Here is a 24,044-nt window from a genome sequence, read left to right on the forward strand (position 1 = left end):
CTAGTGGCCATAATGCAGTATTTTCCTCTTTCACCCCTTAGATCTGCAGAATATATAGAGAACATTTGATTTTGCCCCATTTGTGCAGACCAAATGTGCAAACTGTTTCAATGGACAAACAACCAGGCAATTTTTTTTTTCTCTAAATACACCCCCGTATCTATATAAAAAGCACAAACTGGAACAGAAAGAAAGTAAAAATGTCAGAAATTAATTTTGATGAATATTATGTGTATAATTCAATAATAATAGAACATGGCTTCCCTTTAATCCCAAGTTGCAGACCTGTTTTTTAAGGCTGGATATGTCGCTGATGATGTCCTCTTTTCTTACAGGTTAAGGCATCAGGCCCGAAAAGAACTGTATGCCTACAAACAGGTAAGACTTTTTTTTTTTCTACTTGTTGGTCCCTTGTTGGCCCTTGTACCCATGTGCTGCGGGTACCCCTAATGACACCATGTGCATACCTGTAACTGTGCCAATTGTACAGTGAAGAAATATTAAGAACTGTAGGAATAAAATTAAATTTTTTGCCTTTTTCAGGTCATATTAAAAGAAAAAGTAAAAGAGCTGAATTTGTATGAGGTGAGTGAAACTTTGTTCATCAAAATTATTGATTTTTTGGCCCTTTAACGCTTTCTATAAACTGAGTGGACTAAAATAGAACTTCTTGGGCATCTACCATGATCTGAATCTGCAATCTTGAATTGCTGTTATAGTGGAAATATTCAATTTTTTAAAAATATTTACTTGTATTTCCCTGTCAGAGCAGAGGAATGTCAGGCTGTAAAATTGTCCTATTGCTTATCTCAGTGTTGATAACAGATGTACAAAACATGTTGTGTAACAAAAATTCTGATGCAAAAGAAAACTAAAGGCTTTGTTAATTCCTAGCTTTACCCAGATAGCGTGTCACTCATCCGCTCTTAGGTCAGACAAGAGACAGGTCTGCCTCCATGGTGGCCTTACAACTTCTCACTTCTAGGGGGAGAATACAAGTAAATAACAGCACACCCAGCTGTCCAGGAGAGTTTACATCGTATGAAGGTCACTATACTCTATCTGCATACTTGCCATTTGCTTTTTAAGCCCTTAATGTCAGCTGTACGCGTATATGTGACAGCACGGAGGTGGGCTTTAACACCAAGCTTTCACATATATGCATACAGTATACTGGGAATGCACTTACTCAGGGCTCCCAGCACAGTGTCAGTGTTGTCACTGACAGCTCCTCGTCACTGTTTATCATCAGGGGTGCTCTTACGCCCATGTGATCGCTGTGACAGCCAGTAATGAATCACAAAACCGGGAAGCCCATGGGAAACTTCTGGCATTATGAACTTTTAAAGTGCTGGCTGGAAGTAGGGTTTGTGGTGCAGTCTCCCCAGAGGTCCTCTCGGTCCTGGATTCACTACATGGTGAGTCAGGCCCCTTTCACACAGTCCATCCATCCGTCCGTCCATCAGTCGGACTCCGTTTTTCTCAGCGGGGGATCGATCCGCGAATCCCCCGCTGAGCAGGAGGATGACAGCTGTGTGTCCGCGCTGTGTGCAGAGACACAACTGTCAGGTCCCCATGCATCTCTATGGGGGAATCGGATGGGAACGGACCGTCTGTCCGTTCTCATCCGATCCGCTGAACGGATGGAAAATAGGGTTTCCATTCGTCCGGACTTGACGGATCGGATGTCAGCAGACATGTCTCCGCTGACATCCGATGCCCCATAGAGATGCATGGGGTGACCGTTTGGATCTGAACGGTCCACCTGTGTGAAAGGGGCCTAAGGCTCCTTTCACACATACAGACCTTCATTTCATCAGTTCAGTCATGTCAAAATGGATGAAGTATTCATCCGTTGTTCACCCATTTTTCATCTGTTTTTCATCCATTATTCATCCGGTTTTTTTTTTACATCCACTACCAATGCAAAAACGGATGAAAATTGGTCCATTTGTCAGTTTACATCTGTTTTTCGTCCAATCCATTTTGTTAACGGAATAAAATAGGGCTTTCATCCGTTCAAAAAATCCATATTGACGGAAGCGGATGAAAACCGATGATCATCCGTTTTTCCATAGGAATGCATTGATGTCCGTTTTTCCTCCATCAACGGATGGAAGAAAAACGGACAAACGGTCCGTATGTGTGGAAGGGGCCTTAAGCTGGCCATTTTTTTTTTAAATTGAGCCAGATGGCTGAACGAAAGAATAAAAGAAGGGATTCTTCCATCCACATAAGTGCTGGGACATTGTATTCTTGCAGCGGGAGACAGTGATTGCTTGACAAACATTTTCCTCTTCTTGGCAGTTGTCACCAGGTGTCCAATTGGAGGATTTCCCCTCCTGATTCAGTGATACCTCAAAAATGTTGGTCCATCCAACCAAAAAAACAATTTTGACTATACATGCAAAACACTTTATGGTAGCCACCTGACTTAACATAGTTGTTCTTAAGTAGATGAAGTGTAGCAATCGGGACAGGTCTTCTGACCCGGTTGATCGCTGTTCCTCCAGAGGGCTGGATTGGATGATTGCCATCTGATATCCATGTGTGCTTCATAACCTTTGTAGTTTAAAGCCCCACTCCAGGATTTCGAAACAAAATTGCCCCTCCTCCCCCCTCCCACAGCGCAAGGGTTAAATGCTCATGTCTTCTATCTAGGGGTAGAGGAGGGGTGTCATTCTTACAGTATTGCTTGCTCCAGCAGGTTTCTGCCACATTGTCCCTCGAAGTCTCTTCTCTTCCATGCTCTGTCTGGCAGCTACATTGTGACGTCATCATGTTCAGTGCAGAACCAGTAGTGCTGCAGTGTATGTGAGGACAGCCCACAATCCTGAGCGTCGGAGAGAAGAGAAACCTGCTGAAATGAGAAATACAACTATTACAGCGTATTGCTCTACCCCAAGACACTTAAAAAAAAAAAATCTGACAGGATTTTTGTGACAGAAGATTGGTCAGCGTTAACAGTTAGAAGGTTTTCCCGGATTGAAACTGCGTGCCGGAGGGCGTACCCGGAAGTGGCCATGTGACACGCACGGCGTGTCTCCCAACGCTGAACGCACCTCTCCCGATGGAAAGCACCAGGACGCCGAAGTAAGGTCCGAGAGACCGGGAGCTTGAAGGACCGAGACTTCATCCAAACCCCTGTAGAGCACCCACGCTATCCCCACGGTGAGGAGAGGTGGAGGAAACAGCGGAGGCAGGACTGACAGATTCGGCTGGACGCATTAGAGGGAGAGCCGCAGCAGAAGAGCGGTAGACCGGGCAGCAGGTATGGTGTGCAGCCCGGTCCTTCCCTTTGAATAGCTGCCTGTAACACGGACTGTAGTGAGCATTGCAAACAGTCCGGGCAGGGAGCCTGGAGGAGTAGACCCAGCCTGCACCGATGACCTCCCTCTCCGGGTAGAGGTTAGCGATATCTTGCCCTAAACCAACGGTCTCGAACGAGGAGAGCCGGACACTCACCGGATAGGACCGAGATCCAGCACTTTTAAAGAGAGTGAAAGAGAGCAAACAGATCAGAGGACTACTAAGTAGGTAAGCCCTCCAATTGAGTACACCATTACCTCTATTACACCGTTCCTAAAACTGACTAGTTGAACTGTATAAACCATCAACGGCCCCCACTGAGAGAATTAGTGGGAAAGGCGGGTGAGAGGTACCGAGAAGTACGATCTGGAGGCAGGAGCTCTATTACTCTCGATCAACAAGGACGGAGGCTCGGGGGGAAGGGTTCAGTGGACTTGAGAACGGAGGGGTTGGTCTATTGAAAGACCCCCTCTACTTTTTGGGTGGCCAGTGTACACTCACCTCTCCACCTCCCTTTTTTCTAGCCCCTTATACACTTAAGGGAAAAAGGAAGGATTGTTGATTTCTTATTTCTCCGTCCGGTGTGATAATAGACAGCAGAGAATAGAGAATGGAGTATTGCATTTAAAGGAGCCCTGACCCCTTGGTATTGAGTTTTAAACAGAACCTACAAGTGAAGAAGAGGTGGAAGGGAAGAGGAGAGGAGTGAGCGGGAAAGGTGGGAGGATGACGCTCACCAAAAGAAAGAAAGGAAAGAAGAATGCAGTAAAAACGCAATCAAACAGATCAGAAGGAGAGATTGTAAGGTTCCTCACCAATAGCGCAAGGATGGAACCCGGTGAGAATAATGTTTTGACAAGCCCAGGGTCAGGGGATACGCTTAATACACCAGCCACCTCTCCAGCCTCAGAGAATTACCCAGATAGCCCAGGGAATAGACAAAGAGAAAACACGGTAACTGATATGCATACACAGGCTTTTATGCAAAACTCAGAATTGAAAGCCATGCTTCAAGCCCTACCAACAAAAAATGACATTGCACAAATGATTAATAAAATAGAAGAAACACATCTCAAAGAAATGCAAGTGTTAAAAAAAGACATACAAAAGATTTCAACACGTCTTGAAGAGGAGATAGCAGCCAGAAAAATTTTAGAAGGGAAAGTGACATCATTAGAACTAAGCAGAAATACACAGTGGGAGAAGGAAGACACAGTACAACTCCAATTAGAAGAAATGGAGAATAGAAGTAGACGTAGCAACCTGAGAATTCGGGGCGTACCTGAAAACATAAATAATGAAAAATTAAATGAAGTAGCAGAAATTATTTTTAAACAGGTCCTAGGAGATAAATGCCCTGACCGTCTTGAAATAGAAAGGATACACAGATCTCTGGGCCCCAGAAGCAAAGATGAGAAAAGACCAAGAGACGTGATATGCAGATTACATCATTATACGCATAAGGAGTTAATACTAAGGGAGGCATGGGGAGTAAAGGACATAAATGTGGAAGGAACCCCGATTAAAATTTTTTCAGATATTGCAAGAGGAACACTGAGGAGAAGAGCACTTCTAAGACCTTTACTAGATCTGGCAAAAAAGATGGGATGCACGTATAGATGGGGATTTCCCTTTTCGGTTACATTTCAAAGAGACGGCCGATATTTTAACCTCAGATCTTATCAAGATCGAACTGCCTTCTTTCGGTTTATAGGGACAGACCCCATACAGGTTGAAAATTGGCTGACCCAAGGATCTAGGGAAGGATCTTATCCCTACCCTCAGCAGCAAGAGAAGGGAAGAGACGCTGGAATAGAGGAAGAGAGAGGATAGGGATGAAACACTCTTCTTTTTTTTTTTTTTTTTTTTTTTTTTTAGGGTTGCTGGCTTTATAGTTTCTATTTTGTTTTTTCTCTTCTTTCCCCTCCTCTCCTCTAAATAGAGGGATTTTGAATGTTGGGTGATTAGGGCATAAGGGTAGAGCACATTCAGAAAGGAAGAGTGGAATTAATTTTTTTCCAATACTCCCGACCTGTATATAATTTTTGATACACTAATTCTTTTTTTTTTTTTTTTGATAGGGTTTAGGGGTAGAGCACATTTAGAAAGGAAGTATGGAATTTTTTCCAATACTCCCTATTCGTATAATTTTTGATACACTATTTTTTAATTTTTTTTTTTTTTTTTTTTTTTTTTTTTTTGGGTGATTAAGGTTCAGGGGTAGAGCACATTTAGAAAGAGGGTATGGAATTCTCCCAATACTCCCTATCCGTATAATTTTTGATACACTGCACATTTAGAAAGGGGGTATGGAATTTTCCCAATACTCCCTATCCGTATATTCTTTGATACACAATTTTTTTTTTTTTTTTTTTTTTTTTTTTTTTTTGGGGTAGGGATTAGGGGTAGAGCACATTTAGAAAGGAAGTATGGAATTTTTCCAATACTCTTTATCCGTATAATTTTTGATACACTGCACATTTAGAAAGGAGGTAGGGAATTTTTCCAATACTCCTTATCCGTATAATCTTTGATACACTAATTTTTTTTTTTTTTTTTCCTTTTGGCACGGAACATTTTTTGGAACAACAAACACATTTTAGGGAGGGGAGTGTTTAATTTTTAAAATATTCTCTCCCCCTTTTATGAATTTGAGTTGTACTGCATGGGGAAGATCATACGAGAGGAGGAGGGGAATTTGGATTGGGAGATATGTAATTAAAATGAAAGATGTATGCATAAATGATAACACTTGTATCAATATATCTTGAGTTCGGTTGACCCAAGGAGGGGGAAAGGGGAAGAGTGGAGAGACAGGGGAGGGAGGAGAGAGGGGTGGAAAGGCACCTGTAAGTTGTTATAATATAAATGGAGGAAGGGATAAAGTCTTATCATTCCACCTTGGAAAAGGGTATGGAATGAGGGAAACCCTCTTATTAGTTAGAGAAAGAACTAGATAAAAAAGTAAGGATGGATAATCTCTCCGCTCCCCCGAACCCCCCCCGTGGGATATGTATTTTTGAATATATGATAGGGGAGTAAGGTAGCCCCTCTAAGAGGGGAGATGAGGAGGTGGAGGATAGTTAGGGTAATTTGAGTGAAATAAATGTTAATATCTTTGTCGGAAAGAAATCCACTAGGGAATGACTGGGCTGTTCTATAGATGAGGATGAGTAAAATCTAGGTGAGACTACTTTTTCGTGCTCACTACCCCACTCTGGAAATACATGTGAGCGGCAGGTAAACAGCTAAATATTGCCCCCTAGAGGAGGAGGGGGGAGAGAGTGAAAGGAATAGGTGGAATACAGGGGGAAAGGGGGAGTAAATCAGATTGGCGACATGGAAAGAAGTATCCTGAGGAACTAGATAGACAAAGGGGAGAGGTGCGGGAAAGTACGGGGAGGAACATTCTGGGGTATAGCCCTTTATTTTTAGTCACACAAATGGCACCGGAAAGTGCCGTGTGAAATAAGGATAAAAAAAAGTTATCCGAACTGACGAGCGAGAGACTTGGCCTATTGTAAAGGCCGATTTCTCTCACCCGTCAGAGGGGGAGGGAAGGGAGGGGAGTAGAGGGTGGGGTTTTTTTTTTTTTTTTTTTTTTTTTCTCTTTCTCCTGCTCCGCTGACCAGGGATGGAGGACTTAAAAATCACCTCCTATAACGTGAAAGGATTAAATATTCCAGAAAAAAGGCACACGTTACTAACAGAATTAAGACGAATAAAAACTGATATTGCACTAATACAGGAAACGCATTTTAGGGCAGATAAAATATTACTCATTAGAAATAAATTTTTTCCACATATATATCACTCCGCATATACGCAAGCAAAATCTCGCGGGGTATCTATATTGATTGCAAATGGGGTTCCATGGACTTATCAAGACAGCAGACACGACCCAGAGGGAAGATTCCTATTTGTTAAAGGATTGGTGGGAGAGACACGGGTAACGCTCGCAACAATATACACACCTAACAATCGACAGGACGTATTTATCTCTAGAACGTTAGCAGAGTTGATGGATTACACAGAAGGTCAATTAATCCTGGGAGGGGACTTCAATGCACCATTGATAGCAGCATTGGACACATCCTCTGGGACCACTACCCTCACCCCGGGAATGAGAAAACGAATACTAAGAGCCTTGTATAAAGCTCAACTGATAGATATTTGGAGACTACAGCATCCCTCGGAAAAAGAGTATACCTTTTTCTCAAATCCACACAAGAATTATTCTAGAATTGACCTTCTGTTTGTACCCCACTCTCAACTACAGGCAGTAAAAAAGTCAGAGATAGACAGTATTACATGGTCAGATCATGCTCCAATATCAATAATATATAGCTTGACATCAAACCCTACACAGAAAAGACGCTTTTGGAGGTTAAATGAGGATTTACTGCAAAGGGAAGAGGTAGTGAAGGAACTCACAGAGGAGATGAAGATCTTTTTCGAGATTAATGACCAACCTGAGTGCCAGACAGGGACCCTTTGGGAGGCCCATAAATCGGTAATGAGGGGTATTTTTATCAAGCATGGAGCACGTATAAAAAAGGAAAGGGGAGAGCAAATGACACAACTTTTAGAAAGACTCAGATCATTGGAGACAGAACATAAACAGACCTTATCAGAGACGGTGAGGGGAGAGCTGAAGTTAATTAGAAAACAGATAACGGATCTACTACAATACAAAGCTAAAGCAGCCATCCAAAGATGCCGGAAAATGAATTATGAATCGGGCAATAAATGCGGGAAGTTACTGGCTAGCTCAGTAAGAGAGCAGAAATTGAGATCGTACATACCACACATTATTACGGCAGAAGGGGATAAGAAAACGTTACCAACACAAATAACAGCAGAATTTGAGAAGTATTATACTTCTCTGTATAACTTGAAAAAAATCTCACCATCTATGGAAGATATTGAGAGTTATATAGATCAGTCACAGCTCCCCAAACTGATAGAGGCAGACCGAGAAGACCTAGAGAGGGAAATCACGATTGAAGAAATACAACAAGCTCTTAAATCTATGAAACCGGGGAAAGCACCAGGCCCAGATGGGCTAACGATTCAATATTATCAAACACTGTTTCACATTCTAGGCCCATATTTAGCAAGACTGTTTAATGCATCAGACATGGATGGAAAGCTAACTAGAGACACACTTACGGCTCATATATCCCTGATATTAAAAGAAGGTAAAGACCCGTCATCATGCAGCAGCTATAGACCAATATCTCTCCTAAACGTGGATCTAAAAATATTTACTAAAATACTCGCAAATAGACTGGCAAAGGTCCTCCCTAGCCTAGTTCACTTAGATCAGGTAGGCTTCATGTCATCAAGGGAAGCAAGGGATAATACCACCCGAATCCTTAACTTAGTACAAGTAGTAAAGGAAAAAAAGATACCGTGCGTAGTGTTGAGCACAGACGCAGAGAAGGCATTTGACCGGGTGGGATGGCCTTTCATGTTTGCTGTGCTCAAATATATCGGATTAGGGAAAGAGATGTTAGAAAAAATCACCAGAGTCTATACAGAGCCAATAGCTAGGGTAAAAGCTAATGGTATATTGTCAAATGCCTTCCCAATACGAAATGGCACAAGGCAAGGATGTCCTTTATCGCCCATACTCTTTGCTTTAAGTCTAGAACCGTTCTTATGTAGAATTCGATTAAACCAAGATATAAAGGGGGTAAAGATAAAAGAGAAACAATATAAAATTGCCGCTTATGCGGATGATCTACTATTTTCATTATCTAGCCCAGGTATATCACTGCCAAATCTAATACAAGAGTTTAAAAAATTTGGGGCTATGTCATATCTGAAAATTAACTTCGGGAAGTCAGAAGCGATGGGAATAGGGGTACCTTTACCCCAGGTAAACGCGCTGAAAAGCAGTTTCGGCTTCAAATGGAAAGAAGAGGCGGTGAAGTACTTAGGGACATTAATACCAGCGAAATTAACACGGGTGTACGATCTCAATTTCTTGCCCCTGATTGCAAAAACGAAGAATTTATTAGAACAATGGCGTAAAGGGATGCATTCATGGTTTGGCAAATGTAATTTGTTGAAGATGACAGTTCTACCAAAATTTGTATACTTGCTGCGAGCGCTGCCGGTTAAGATTCCCAGTACTTTCTTTAAAGCAATACACTCTCTGTTTGTGAGTTATATCTGGAATTACAAAAAACCACGAATAGCAAGACGATTGCTAATATTACCAAAGAAAAAAGGGGGGTTGGCTTTTCCAGATATACGGGCATACTACCAGGCCACTCAAGTGGCCAGAGTGTTAGACTGGTGGCACCACTCGGAAAATAAATTATGGGTGCAATTAGAACAAGCACAAACAGAAGTAGACCTGAAGAGAGCGATATGGTGCTACCAGGTACTACCTAAGGAATTGAAAAACCACTTGATAATAGGGAATACATTAAGAGTATGTAGGAATCTAAATATATATAATAAATTGACAACGAGTGAGTCCCCTTTATTCCCAATTTTGGGAAATCCACAGTTTACACCAGGCTTAGATAAGAGACAGTTTGTGGACCTGAGAGAGAAGAAATTTGAACAGGCCTCTTCTTACCTGATACAAAGAAGATGGCCCTCAATTAATCAATTGATTGATAGAGTGGGAATATATAATGTGCCCTTCTGGCAAGCAATCCAACTACATCACTATTTAATATCAATACCAAGACCAGAAAGCTACTGCAGAGCATTAACGAGGTTCGAACAATACTGTGTGAGGCCGGGGACTTTACTACATACATTATCAATTGCCTATGGGCTACTGACAAATCCGGAAGAACAACCGGAATTAACGTGGCCGGGGAAATGGGGAAGGGATCTGGGATGTAATTTAACAAGTGAACAGGTCCAAAGGATTTTAAGATACACCTTTAAACCATCCGGGTGTGTCAGAATTCAAGAACTGAATTATAAGCTCATAACGAGATGGTATATCACACCTAAGAAAATACATAGATGGCTACCGAGGGAATCAGACTTATGCTGGAGATGTAAAAAAGAAGAAGGTACATTATACCATATTTTTTGGACCTGTGCAGATATAAAACCATTCTGGGGGGGGGGTAAAAAATACTATTCAAAAATTTACGGAATATAAAATTGAAGAAAACCCGCTCTTTTTCCTGTTGCAGGGGTCAGATATACCGGGGGGAAGATATGAAAATTCTATTATACCGTACTTAGTGAATACAGCTAAAGCATGTATTCCAGGCAACTGGAAAAAAACACAACCCCCATCGATGGTGGAATGGATACACAGAGTAGAGGAAACTAGAAGAATGGAAGAGTTAATTGCCTTCTCCCAAAATAGACAGGAGAAATATAAAAAGATATGGGAAGCATGGAACCTCTTTATAGTTTCGGAAGAAGGGAAAAAACTCTTAGGAGAGTAGAGGTAAGGGAAATAAAGGAATATAGCGGAAGGATAAGGGGTCCTCCAGGCAGATGTCAGCGGAGCGGGTGAACCCATTCCCTTTTTTTTTTTTTTTTTTTTGTTTTTTTGTTTTTTTTTTTTCTCTCTGTTTTTGAGGGGAGGGAGGGGGGAGGGATGGATATGAAGGGGGGAAAAAAAGGGGGAAAATAAGGAAGGAATATAAGCTAAAGTAAATGATAAAAGATTGAGATTAACAAAGGTTAAAATGAGGTTGTATTATTTGTTGAATTGTAAATGTATTTAAGCTGAACTTCCTGAATAAAATTTATATTTGAAAAAAAAGAAGGTTTTCCCTTCTGATTCATCTCGGCTGAACAGTTTATTTAATAATTCTCGGCCACTTTGTAGATTGTTTATAGATAAAATAGGTGTTGTTTAGAGCTGGCAGTGCATGCATACCTAGTTTTCTGACCGGTGATCGACATTGTAGCCATTGCTTTCAGGAAACTGTCCAACAGTGTGAGGAACAAGTGCCTGACCGGGCAGAGAGCCTTTGTACATCAATAGTTTTTGTTTGGGACTCAGAGCCATTCACAGCACATACAATGTCCTCTCAGCGGGCAATCTAGTGAGGAAAGTTCTCCTTTGTTTCTGGATTGTGACTTTTGTTCCCTCCTTCCATCTCTTGTCGATCCGTTTTTTTCATTCCTCTATAATGTATCTCCCACTCTGGACACTCTGCAAATCCATGTTGTTATTGCTAATAATAATTCTGATTTGTATGGCGTCACACTCATCCGCCTCGTGCAGACAGAGGGCAGTGCTTGTAATACAAGGGTTCTACCAAAAGTGGGCATAACTATTTTTTAATACCTTACATAGGTTGTTCAAATTTTACATGTTGGTATAGTAACTTTTCTTCTGCTTTCTTCTTCTCCTCTGCATCCTCCTTCATCTTCTTTGTCTTCCTTTCCTCCTTCATCGTATTCTCCTCCTTTGTCGTACTCTCCTCCTTCGTCTTCTTCTTTTCCTCCATCTTTTTCTCCTTCAACTTCTTCTCCTCCTTAGTCTTCTTCTTCTTCCCCTCATTTGTCTTCTTCTCCTCCTTAGTCTTCTTCTTCTTCCCCTCATTTGTCTTCTTCTCCTCCTTAGTCTTCTTCTTCTTCCCCTCATTTGTCTTCTTCTCCTACTTAGTCTTCTTATCCTCCTTCGTCTTCTTCTTTTCCTCCATCTTTTTCTCATTCGACTTCTTCTGCTCCTTAGTCTTCTTCTTCTTCCCCTCATTTGTCTTCTCCTCCTTCATCATTTTCTTCGCCTCCTTCTTCTTCTTTGTCTTTTCCTTCTCCTCCTTCATCATTTTCTTCTACTTCGTCTTTTTCATCTTCTTTTTCTTAATCTCCTCCTTCATCTTATTTTCCTTCTTCTCCTTTGTCTTTTCCTTCTCCTCCTTCGTCTTTTCCGTCTTCTTTTTTCTTAATCTCCTCCATCTTATTTTCCTTCTTCTCCTCCTTCACCTCCTTCTTCTCTCGTGTCTCCTTCTTCTACTCCTCCCTTGTCTTTTCCTTCTCCTCCTTCGTCTTTTCCGTCTTATTTTCCTTCTTCGTCTTATTTTCCTTCTTCTCCTCCTTCTTCTTCTTTTCCTCCTTTTGTCGTCTTCTTCTTCTTCTTCTCCTCCTCCTTTTCTTCTGTAAATAATGGATTCCAAGCTGAAGCAATGTGCCATCATTAAGAGAAATTTATAGATATTTTTTTCTAAATCGTACTCACCTATGTGGATGCAGCATGCGTCTCCTTCCGACTCTGACAGAGAACTGAGCAATCAAAGACCACTGATCGCTTAGTTCTCAGAGCTCCGTGAGCAGAGGGCTGGAGACTGTCAGTCAAGTGAGTGCTGGGCTATAGAGGGGGCAGGAGCAGCTGGTTCAGGCTCTCAGCAGCTTTCTGAGCTGGGTGCTGGTCCAGACATCTGGATGAATCCCGATCATATGGTCATGATCTTTCCCTAGCCAGGACCAGCTCTGTGACATCAGCCGACAGCGTGCTTCAGCCCGCTGTCTGCTGAAAACGGGTCACATGAGTGCAGAACGCCCTGCAGTCCTGTGATCCACAGAAGCACAGCTAAATGAGCTTTGGCTGTACTTCTCCTTCAAGTTCTTGAAGAAGGAGGGGTGCAGGCTGTCCAACATCCACAGAAGGCTATGGAATGTGTATGAGGATGACACCATTCACAAGAGCAATGTCTTGTCTTTGGCGACTCCTGTCAATGCTATCATCTCTGTAAACATTCTGTAGCCTTCTGTGGATGTTAGACAGCCTGCAACCCTCCTTCATCAAGAACTCAATGGCAACACATTGGTTCTGCTTGGAATTCATTATTTATCTGCAATGAAAAAGAAAAGGGGTTACTATAGAGGAAAAGTTACTCTACTAACGTGTGAAATTCGGACGAGCTATGTAAGTTAATAAAAAAAAAAGTTATGCCCACTTTTTCATTACTTTTGGTACAGTCCTTATATTTGGGATTGTGTTTTTCCTACTGTTATAATTCAGATCCACATAGGGGATCAATGACCAGCAAGGGTTCATTCCCACCAATGTCTTGTCATGCATTTTCAATTTCAGGCGAAATGCCGGGACAGCAGGATGTCCATTGTCCTGAAGAGTCTTTTCCCACCAGTTTGTTGCGTTGCTGCCCGCTGGAAAAAGTCCTGCATGCTACATTCTGTGTGCACTGACCTGTGGATTGCCATTCAGGTCAATTCAACCGTAGTCTTTCAAAGACACAATGCATGTCAATGCTACACGTATTAATACATGCATTTTGATTGAAGGCGCCCGAACTGGGTGGCCAGCTGCCCTCCTTTGTGCATTAGCAGCTTTAGATGATCTAATCACTCGTAGATCCAGAAAATACTTTATTTCAGCAATATAAAGTTTATCTAAAACCTAAACATTTATTAAAGTTGAACTCCAGCCTTGGCCCGCCCCTTTCATTTATTGGATTTCAGTTCTTTCAATCATGGAGGCTCAGAATCACATGTGGGCATTATCTGGGGTGGTCTGCATGCAAATACAGCCTGCTTAGGAATGCCAACTCTTCCCAGACTGACATCCACCCATCAAGGCATCTTCAATAACTTCTACCAGGAACTAGCTCACTACCTGCATCAGAACTGAGGACTCTTGAGAGGAGTACGGAAGCAGGGTGTATGATGTTTTTTGAGGAAACTATGTACAGCACCCTGCTGGCCCCTCCCATCCGCCACAATCTGCCCTCTTTGCTTAGAGAAGCAGTTTTCATCAGCTTGACCCCCCCCCCCCATGTAAGAGGAGACTTTGATGGGGACCCTCATGTAGGAGGAGACTCTGATGCAAGAGGAAACTCTGATGGGGACCCTGATGTAAGAGGAGACTTTCATGGGGACCCTGCTGTAAGGGGAAACTCTGATGGGGACCCTGATATGAGGAGACTTTAATGGGGACCCTGGTGTAAGAGAAAACTGATGGGGACCCAGCTGTAAGGGGAGCCTCTGATGGGGACCTTGATGTAAGCGGAAACTCTGATGGGGACCCTGATGTAAGGGGAGGCTCTAACGGAGCAGAGTTTTTAATAGGGTCCTGATGTAAAGGGAGGCTCTGATGTGAACCCTGACGTAAAGGGAGGTTCTGATGGGAAACCTGATCTAAGTGAAGGCTCTAATGGGGACCCTGTTGGGAGTGGCTTTCATGGGGACCCTGATGTAAGCTAAGGCTCTGATGGGACCCCAATGTAAGTGGAGGCTCTGATGGGGACCCTGATATAAATGGAGGTTTTAAAGGAGACCCTGATGGAAGTAGAGGCTCTGATGGGGACCCTGATGTACGTGGAGGTTCTGATGGAGACCTTAATGTACGTGGAGGTTCTGATAGAGAACTGGATGTACGTGGAGGTTCTGATGGAGACCTTGATGTACGTGGAGGTTCTGATGGAGACCTTGAGGTACGTGGAGGTTCTGATGGAGACCTTGATGTATGTGGAAGTTCTGATGGGGACCTTGATGTAAGTGGAGGGTCTGATGGAGACCTTGATGTATGTGGAGGTTCTGATGGAGACCTTGATATATGTGGAAGTTCTGATGGAGACCTTGATGTACGTGGAGGTTCTGATGGAGACCTTGATGTACGTGGAGGTTCTGATGGAGACCTTGATATATGTGGAAGTTCTGATGGAGACCTTGATGTAAGTGGAGGGTCTGATGGAAACCTGATTTAAACAGAGGTTCTGATGGAGACCCTGATGTAAGTGGAGGTTCTGATGGAGACCCCGATTTAAGGGTAGACTTTGATGTATGGAAAACCCTGATGTAAGGGGTCACTCTTAGGGGCGAACGTTTTTTTGGAATTTCCGTGCTTTGCTTTATTGTTTATTTTTTTTTCTAAATCATACGATTCCAATAACCGAAAACTCCACGCAAGGCTTAATAATTTGATTTTCCAATTTCTAAAACTCATGTGACCCTCATACTAAAAAGTTTGGAGATCCTGGTTTAAGGGTTTCTAATCTTTCCTTACTTGAAAATTGAAAACTATAAAAAAATTAAAATATAAATGTAGTTATGAATATAATTTGTGTATGACTCACAAAGTGACTGTCCTATATTGATATACTGTATTGACATTTTTATGTTCACCTCTAATGAATTGTGTTTTCTTCATTCGTCTTAGATTTGTGCTGTTTGCCTGGAGGAATTCAAGCCCAAAGATGAGCTGGGTATATGTCCCTGCAAGCACGCCTTTCACAGAAAGTAAGTACCGCTTGTCTGCTTTAGAAAGTAGCGTCCGTTCACTAGGAAAAACATATCCCCCCATCCTCAGCTTGTTCTGATTGGACCATTTTCCCAGGTGGTAGTTAGTTCCCCTGTAGAGACCTATAGGTCCTGTGTGCTCTGGAGGAACTCTGATGTGCTTTAGCTTGGATCTTTCAAGCTGAGAATTCAAGCCCCAGCCCTCTGCTGCATATTCTGCTTTATCCCATGGCATTCTGATCTCTTGTTGTAGGTTTGAGGGATAACTGTACTTTGGTGAAGGTTACCAGGTTAGAATAGGTCAAAAGTACATTCTGTAAATGTGTATTAATACTGGGCTACGGTCACACAGGGGCGGAAAGTTTGCTGCATTAATTGGTGGCCAAATGCTGCCTATGGATGCAGCAACATGCCGAGCTATGGCCGCATACAAACCAGCGAATTAGCTGCAGCCAGAACTGTATGTGATAAAATACATTCAGTGGTATATTTAAATCTGAACTCTGGCCTTCCCTTCACTCTTGCACAGTTGTACCGGATTCTCTTCTGTACTGAGATTGCTTACTGTGATTTCACTGCACACTGTGAGCTTCTCACAATGTGTATTAAAGTGGTTGTAAAGCCACTTTGTATTGTACATACACTCCCTTGTCCTAGATAACGTTATATGCTCCAGTGTATGTTCTTTGAACAAACCCAATTCCAAAAAAGTTGGGACACTACAAATTGTGAGTAAAAAAGGAATGGACTAATTTACAAATCTCATAAACGTATATTTTATTCACAATATAATATAGATAACATATCAAATGTCGAAAGTGAGACATTTTGAAATGTCATGCCTAATATTGGCTCATTTTAGATTTCACGAGAGCTACACATTCCAAAATAGTTGGGACAGGTAGCAATAAGAGGCCGGAAACAGCCGGAGGACCAATTTGCAACTTATTAGGTCAATTGGCAACGTGATTGGATATAAAAAGAGCCTCTCAGAGTGGCCGTGTCCCTCAGAAGTCAAGATGGGCAAAGGATCACCAATTCCCCCAATGCTACAGCGAAAAATAGTGGAGCAATATCAGAAAGGAGTTTCTCAGATAGAAATTGGAAAGAGTTTGAAGTTATCATCATCTACAGTGCATAATGTCATCCAAAGATTCAGAGAATCTGGAACAATCTCTGTGCGTAAGGGTCAAGGCCGGAAAACCATACTGGATGCCCGTGATCTTCGGGCCCTTAGACTGCACTGCATCACATACAGGAATGCTACTGTAATGGAAATCACAACATGGGCTCAGGAATACTTCCAGAAAATATTGTCGGTGAACACAATCCACCGTGCCATTCGTCGTTGCCGGACAAAAAAGAAGCCATATCTAAACATGATCCAGAAGCGCAGGCGTTTTCTCTGGGCCAAGGCTCATTTAAAATGGACTGTGGCAAAGTGGAAAACTGTTCTGTGGTCAGACGAATCAAAATTTGAAGTTCTTTTTGGAAAACTGTGACGCCATGTCATCCGGACTAAAGAGGACAAGGACAACCCAAGTTGTTATCAGCGCTCAGTTCAGAAGCCTGCATCTCTGATGGTATGGGGTTGCATGAGTGCGTGTGGCATGGGCAGCTCACATATCTGGAAAGGCACCATCAATGCTGAAAGGTATATCCAAGTTCTAGAACAACATATGCTCCCATTCAGATGTTGTCTCTTGCAGGGAAGACCTTGCATTTTCCAACATGACAATGCCAGATCACATACTGCATCAATTACAACATCATGGCTGCGTAGAAGAAGGATCCGGGTACTGAAATGGCCAGCCTGCAGTCCAGATCTTTCACCCATAGAAAACCTTTGGCACATCATAAAGATGAAGATGCGACAAAGAAGACCTAAGACAGTTGAACAACTAGAAGTCTGTATTAGACAAGAATGGGACAACATTCCTATTCCTAAACTTCAGCAACTTGTCTCCTCAGTCCCCAGACGTTTGCAGACTGTTATAAAAAGAAGAGGGGATGCCACACAGTGGTAAACATGGCCTTGTCCCAACTTTTTTGAGATGTGTTGATGCCATGAAATTTAAAATCATTTTATTTTTCCCTTAAAATGATACATTTTCTCAGTTTAAACATTTGATATTTCATCTATGTTGTATTCTGAAAAAAATATTTCTCAACTTTTTTGGAATCGGGTTTGTAAAAAAATATGCCGATTTGTACTTTTATTTGGTAGTGGCGCTCACGTGACTGCCTGCTGCTCTCTCTCCTGATCTGACAGCTACAGCGGGAGGGGCTGAGAATCCCCCACTGACGTCAGTCAGGAGGAGAGAAGGAGAGCGGTGGTGTGAAATAAAGTACAAATCGGCATATTTTTTACAAAGAACATACACTGGAGCATATAACATTTTCTAACACAAGGGATTGTATGTACATTACAGGAGGGGAGGGGAGGGGTGGGCGCTGACAGGCAGGGAGGGATGGGGGAGAGAGGGAGCAAGGAGAGACAGCGGATGACGGAGACATGTAAACTGACCACGGTATCAAGGGCTCAGCAGCCATGATAGACGTGGTCAGTTTACAGGGGTAGCACCAGGCCGGATCAGCCAGGTTTTTTAGAAGATAGAAAGGGCCAAATTATACAGCACAAGCACTGTGCTGTAAAACATGCTTTAAAAGAACAGGATCCATTTTTTTTTTTTTTTTTTTAGGCTTACAACCGCTTTAGGTCAAATAGAACCCTCTTCAATTCCCGGCTGGAGAATGTTCAGAATCACCCAACCTTACTGTCTCCAGCCCTCCCCATTCATTCATTGCATTTCAGTTCTTTCAATCATGGAGACTTGCCATCATATGTGGGTGGTCTGCATAGAAATACAGCCTGCTCAGGAATGCCCACTACTCCAAAATTACACCCACCCATCAATGCAATTTGATATTTGTATAAGGCCTTTTCAAGAGCCAGTTCACTGCTGGCATCAGAGCGGGGGGCTGTTGAGAGGTGGGGGCCGGTGATGTTTTTAGGAAGTTTTGTACAGCATCCTGTTGGCCCTTCCTACCAGCCATGATTTGCCTGCATTTCATAGAGACCCAATGATGATGGTAAGGTGATAGGTAGATAGAAAGGTGTGAGAGGAAGCAGGCCAGAACCAGAGACAACATGACCGCATTGTGACAGGTTCACTTTTAAGGTGCCAACATGTATAGACACCAAAATATTTCTGAGCTGGTAACATTTGCAAAAGCAAGTTTCCTTAAAGGGTAACTCCACTTTCGTGGGGGGGGGGGGGGGGGATAGCAAATAAAGAAAAAACAATATAGCGTATACAATTGGGACACAAATCATATTGTAATTGAATGTTATTAAAAATTACCTTTCCTTTTCAATCGGCAGCTGTTGTATTTTCTGGAAATGCAATGCAATATGGCCGCCTGGAGCTGTTCTGTACACAGAATGTATACTGACCACACCCCAGAAACATCATTTCCTGCTTGTGTGATTGGCTCACCAATTTTCCCAGAAGTCTGCACTAAGATACAAGTCAGATTTCTGGCATCCCCTGCAACAAAAATGTCATTTTTGGTGAGATACTCCCAATAGGAGCACGTATAAAGGGATGCAGGCCCAGCAGCTTTGCTCATTAGAGCCCTGCAGCTGCCACAGCTGATAGATAATTATGAAACCACTCCCATTAGACGCACTTAGCACAGAGGAACAAACAATGATTTCTTCAGAATATCAAAAGTTAGGAATCTGCAACAAAGTTTGTTAAAATCCCTGCAATGTACAAAGATCACCCAGAGGGGAATGTTTCTTCTCAACAAAAGTGGAGTTATGCTTTTAAAAATAAGTGGTTCTTTGCTGACTTTGTGCACAGCAAAATGGTTCCATAATGTGTACTAAACAGAGCTGGGAGACCTACATAACCCATAGATGGAGGACCAATGCAGAATTGTGGGGATGTGTATTGAGGTCAGATATCTCCCTCTAGTGGTCAGAAGGAGCTTTGCACCACTGTAAATCCTCTCTGCCCTGATATACAGCAAACATTTCCCAGCACTGATGCCACTGAACACATTTTGTCATATCTGTTCAATAAGTGCAAAAATATACCTTTTGATCCTGCCAGAAATCCAGAGAGCTCCTAATTACCTGCAGTGAGCTGACAGCCTAGTGCCTGTTCTTTACTAACATCCCAGTTAGTGTGATCAGTCCTGCCCAGTTCTCTTCTGTGAACTTTAAACCATCTCCCTCTATATTGGAACACCCTTGTGCCCAACCTGTGGCCTAAGGGCCACGTGCGGCCCTTTAGTACTTTGTTGTGCAGCCTCCAGACCCCATCGGAGTCGTTCCCCAGCGGAGTCTTTCCCCAGCGGAGTCTTTCCCCAGCGGAGTCTTTCCCCAGCGGAGTCGTTCCCCAGCGGAGTCGTTCCCCAGCGGAGTCGTTCCCCAGCGGAGTCGTTCCCCAGCGGAGTCGTTCCCCAGCGGAGTCGTTCCCCAGCGGAGTCGTTCCCCAGCGGAGTCGTTCCCCAGCGGAGTCGTTCCCCAGCGGAGTCGTTCCCCAGCAGAGTCGTTCCCCAGCAGAGTCGTTCCCCAGCAGAGTCGGTCCCCAGCAGAGTCGGTCCCCAGCAGAGTCGGTCCCCAGCAGAGTCAGTAGCGAAACACTGATTTGTGAAGGGACTGCAATATAACTGAACTTTAGTAGTCTCTTGTAATTTGTTCCCAGCCTGTCTGTGTCCTGCAGTATGTCTCCAGCCTCCAAACACACCCGTAACATATCACTGGTCTGACCATATTCTGTAGTGTGTCCACAGACAGCCTTTTGTAGCATCTTATGCACTGAACATTGTGTGGCCCTTAGGGGCCACAGTTGAGGTTTCCCATATCTGAGATGTTGACAACCACTACATTTATCTTTTAGGGACTCTACTGATGAAAACCCTGTACTGAGCTCCTAGGTCTGCACCCCTGCTGTGCCCACTATGACAGGCTCCTGCTCTCCCCGCTGGATTTATGTATATATAATATGAAGAATATCAAAAAGACTCAAAACTGAGCATCCAAGATATATTATAATCCAGGGGCTGACTGAGCCTTGCTAGGTTGTACCGATAGGTTAAAAGTCACCTTTGGGTTGGCTGACTCTTAAACCAGTTAGCTTGCCCAGCTGGTGAGAAGCAAAATACCACTACCTTATTTTGGCATAATTTAAGTTCATCATACAATGTTGCTTGCCTCTGTAACTTCTATTCTTAGATTGTGGGTATATAAACACAGCGCTAAAACAGTGTCAATAATCCAGTAATCTAAAACAATAATAATTCTAATAAGCCCCCGTTCACATAGGGGCGACGCTACTTCGCACCGTGACCTCTGAGGTCGCGGTGCGAGCAGCGCGCCGCGACCTCGGAGTGGCCGCCACGGACTTCATAACATTGAAGTCTATGGCGGTCGCCTCCTGGTCGCCCCAAAGAAGCTCCGGACCCTTTTTCTAAGTCGGGGCGACTTGTGTCGCTCCTATTAGAACGGGTCCACAGCTTCCCTATGGGAGGCGACCTGTGAGGTCGCGGTGCGAGCAGCGCGCCGCGACCTCGGAGTGGCCGCCACGGACTTCATAACATTGAAGTCTATGGCGGTCGCCTCCTGGTCGCCCCAAAGAAGCTCCGGACCCTTTTTCTAAGTCGGGGCGACTTGTGTCGCTCCTATTAGAACGGGTCCACAGCTTCCCTATGGGAGGCGACCTGTGAGGCGACCTGTGAGGCGACCTGTGAGGCGACCAGGTCGCCTCACAGGTCGCCTTAGTGTGAACGGGGGCTAAACCAGTGATTTATGCACATGCATGAATAAACATAAGTGTCCAAAGAAATATATATAAAAAATTGCAGAATATTTCTGGAAAATATAAAAATATAAATATAAAAGCGGTGTCCAAAATAAAGTTCAGTGCTAAAAACACAAATGTCCACTGTGAAACTTCTTTAGTGCAAATAGTATATAAAAAGTGCTTCCAAGTGCTTTATAGATGAAATCCACACGTGCCCTCTTCCCCACACGTGAATCCACTTACCAGATGGTGTGGACCCCTTAAGGCCTTATGGTCTTGGGGTCTAACAGGCTTTAGGGTAAGTGGATGAGCTTGGGTGCCTTCAGGATATTCTCCCCATATGGATATGCAAATAAGCATACAAAAGACCAATGGTGCAGTATGTTCCAATTAAGTATAATTTAATAGATCAAAAATAACTGCTGGAAATACACTCACATTTCCAAGATATTTACAAGCCTTATATTAATAAGAATATCCCCGGCATCTAGTGGATAGTATTCCTACCGTCCTCCTACATGTGAAATGCGGCGTCCGTTCCAACGCTACTTCCGCTTGTGTTCCACTGCACCAGATGTGACGTATCACGTTCGCTGTGAAGACCGGACATACGTCGACACGTCTTTGTGGGCGAAACGCATCGACGTATGTTTGGTCTTTACAGCGAACATGATACGTCACATCCACTCAGGGTCTGCCTGTCTGTTTTTCAGGAGGACCCAATCAGACCACCCATTGCTCTCTATGGAGTGGTAGATGTCAGCGGATATGTGTCTGCTGATCCGATTTGGTCCTCTAAAAATAGAAAGATGGGGATACGTTTTCATCTGTCCATCAGATCGGATGACAGTCAAATGAAAATGGACAGACAGTTAATTTTTATTTGACCTTCCCCATGGGGAACAGCGGGCTGTGTCCGTGTCCGCTTTGCATAACGGAGCAGACACAGACCTGCACTCCGCCTGCTTAGTGGGGATTAGCGGAGAAATTCCCCATTGAGCAGGTGGATCCACTTGCTTGATTCCGCTCCGTCTGAAGGGGGTCTAAGAAATGCTGTGTAAATTCTGGACTTTGAATGGCTGTGTAGAAGAGAGGGCTGCAGATAAACAGGTACAACGTATGTAGGAGGATTTGTTTCATCTGAGTGTATCACCTGAGGCTAGTCACTTCTGTGGGTATATGTAAGGGTTTACAACCACTGTAAAATGTGCTAATGACAGATCTGTTTTTTTCCTCTAGGTGCCTCATTAAATGGCTGGAAGTGCGGAAGGTTTGTCCCCTCTGCAACATGCCTGTCCTACAGTTGGCACAACTACACAGCAACCAGGAGCATGGACCTCCGCAAGGGCCTCTGCCTGGTGCAGAAAACATTGTATAGTTTACATACTACACCCTATGGGTCACCCAAACCAGAAGCCACAGATCTCATGTCTCCATCCTGCCCTCTAGGGGCAGCTCCCAGAATCCTCGCCGGTAGCGCGCTGAGATGCGCGTCGCACATGACATGGATATGTGGACTCTACAGTAACCAAAGCACTTTTCAATGCCTGCCTTGGGCAGAAGAGACACAGGCAACAAGGGAAGAGGGCAGCAGTGTTTGGCCTTGTACGAGCACTTTACAATACCTAACTGAAACTGTTGCTATGTTTTTTTTTGTTTTTTGTTTTTTAAATAACTCTTTACTGGAAGCTTCACTGTGCCAGGGCAAAAAAAAGCATTGCTGATTGGTTCTAATGGGAGAAGAAGGCATGGAAACCAGCTGATCCTGGGAGACAAAATGGTGTCACACTATGCAAAGTGGTTACCATAACCGCACACGTCTGTCGGAGAGGAAAGCCAACCTGGTGTCCGGCAATGGCTTTTTCCATCTCATGCCGAATACTGTAACTGGAGTGCTGTCATCTTTATGTATACGCCACACCTGTACAAGTGGAGGAGGCTGTGTTGTGGGCCAAGTTCTCTCCTCATACACGCTGTGTAGGAAGCCATTTTTATGCGCTGTACAGTCACCTAAACACCATGTGCCCTTGACATGGCAGATCCGGCCATTCCGCGGCCTGCCTTTTCACCCCACACACCGCGGGGGATTCCATTTTGATAGCAGACCTCTCATGGTTACAGGTTCAGGCTACGGAAAGGCTGTATGGGGGACACTGTCCTTTCAGCATGATGTTGGGGGTTTCCTGCCACTTTCAGGATCGTGGAAGGAATTTTACGGGGTGGGTGTTGTAATTATTGAATTCTTGCCCATCTTTGCTTGATCTAAACTGTTGTATCGTCCTCATGGAGGACTAGCTAGGTCACTTAGATAGTAAAGTCTGGCAGATTTTTTTTATAAATGAGTGTTCTAGAAAAAAATATGAATTGTTACCACCAACCAATCATGATCAAGGTGTCATTGTGCCAGTGTGGGTTAAGTAATAGAAGGAAGACTCTGATTGGGTGTTTCAGCTTTTAACTTCCTCCTGTTTGAGAGTATTTATTTAAGACTTCTAAAAGGGGGGTGGGGGTGTCAGAGTTGGACTTTTCTTTCCACTTTCTGTAGGATAAGTTCGTATGTTTACCATCAATCCATTGCATTCTGATTGTATATAGCTGATGTTTGTTTTAGAACTTTGGACTAAGACTTAGCACTGTTCAAAACTCTCAGATTGTAGGCGTGAGATTAGAATGTGCTTTCTAGGGGCTTCGGGTCATGGGAAAACTGGATAACCGGGCTCC

The 24,044-nt window shown here is 43.4% G+C and overlaps 1 protein-coding gene across 3 annotated transcripts in view; it reads left to right on the forward strand.

Annotated features, from left to right (window-relative positions):
• RNF24 (ring finger protein 24) overlaps positions 1-23,819 on the forward strand; it is a 226,003-nt gene extending 202,184 nt beyond the window's left edge. For all 3 annotated transcript variants that reach the window (XM_082267190.1, XM_082267191.1, XM_082267189.1), the window contains exons 3-6: positions 336-378; positions 544-585; positions 15,428-15,507; positions 22,563-23,819. In XM_082267190.1, the coding sequence (XP_082123316.1) occupies positions 336-378; positions 544-585; positions 15,428-15,507; positions 22,563-22,701 (304 nt within the window). In that variant the 3' untranslated portion in view covers positions 22,702-23,819. The remainder of the gene's footprint in view (positions 1-335; positions 379-543; positions 586-15,427; positions 15,508-22,562) is intronic.
• Positions 23,820-24,044: the final 225 nt, after the last annotated feature.

The sequence above is a fragment of the Pelophylax lessonae genome (genome assembly GCF_965119305.1).
Source record: "Pelophylax lessonae genome assembly, chromosome: 1".
Classification (NCBI taxonomy): domain Eukaryota; kingdom Metazoa; phylum Chordata; class Amphibia; order Anura; family Ranidae; genus Pelophylax; species Pelophylax lessonae.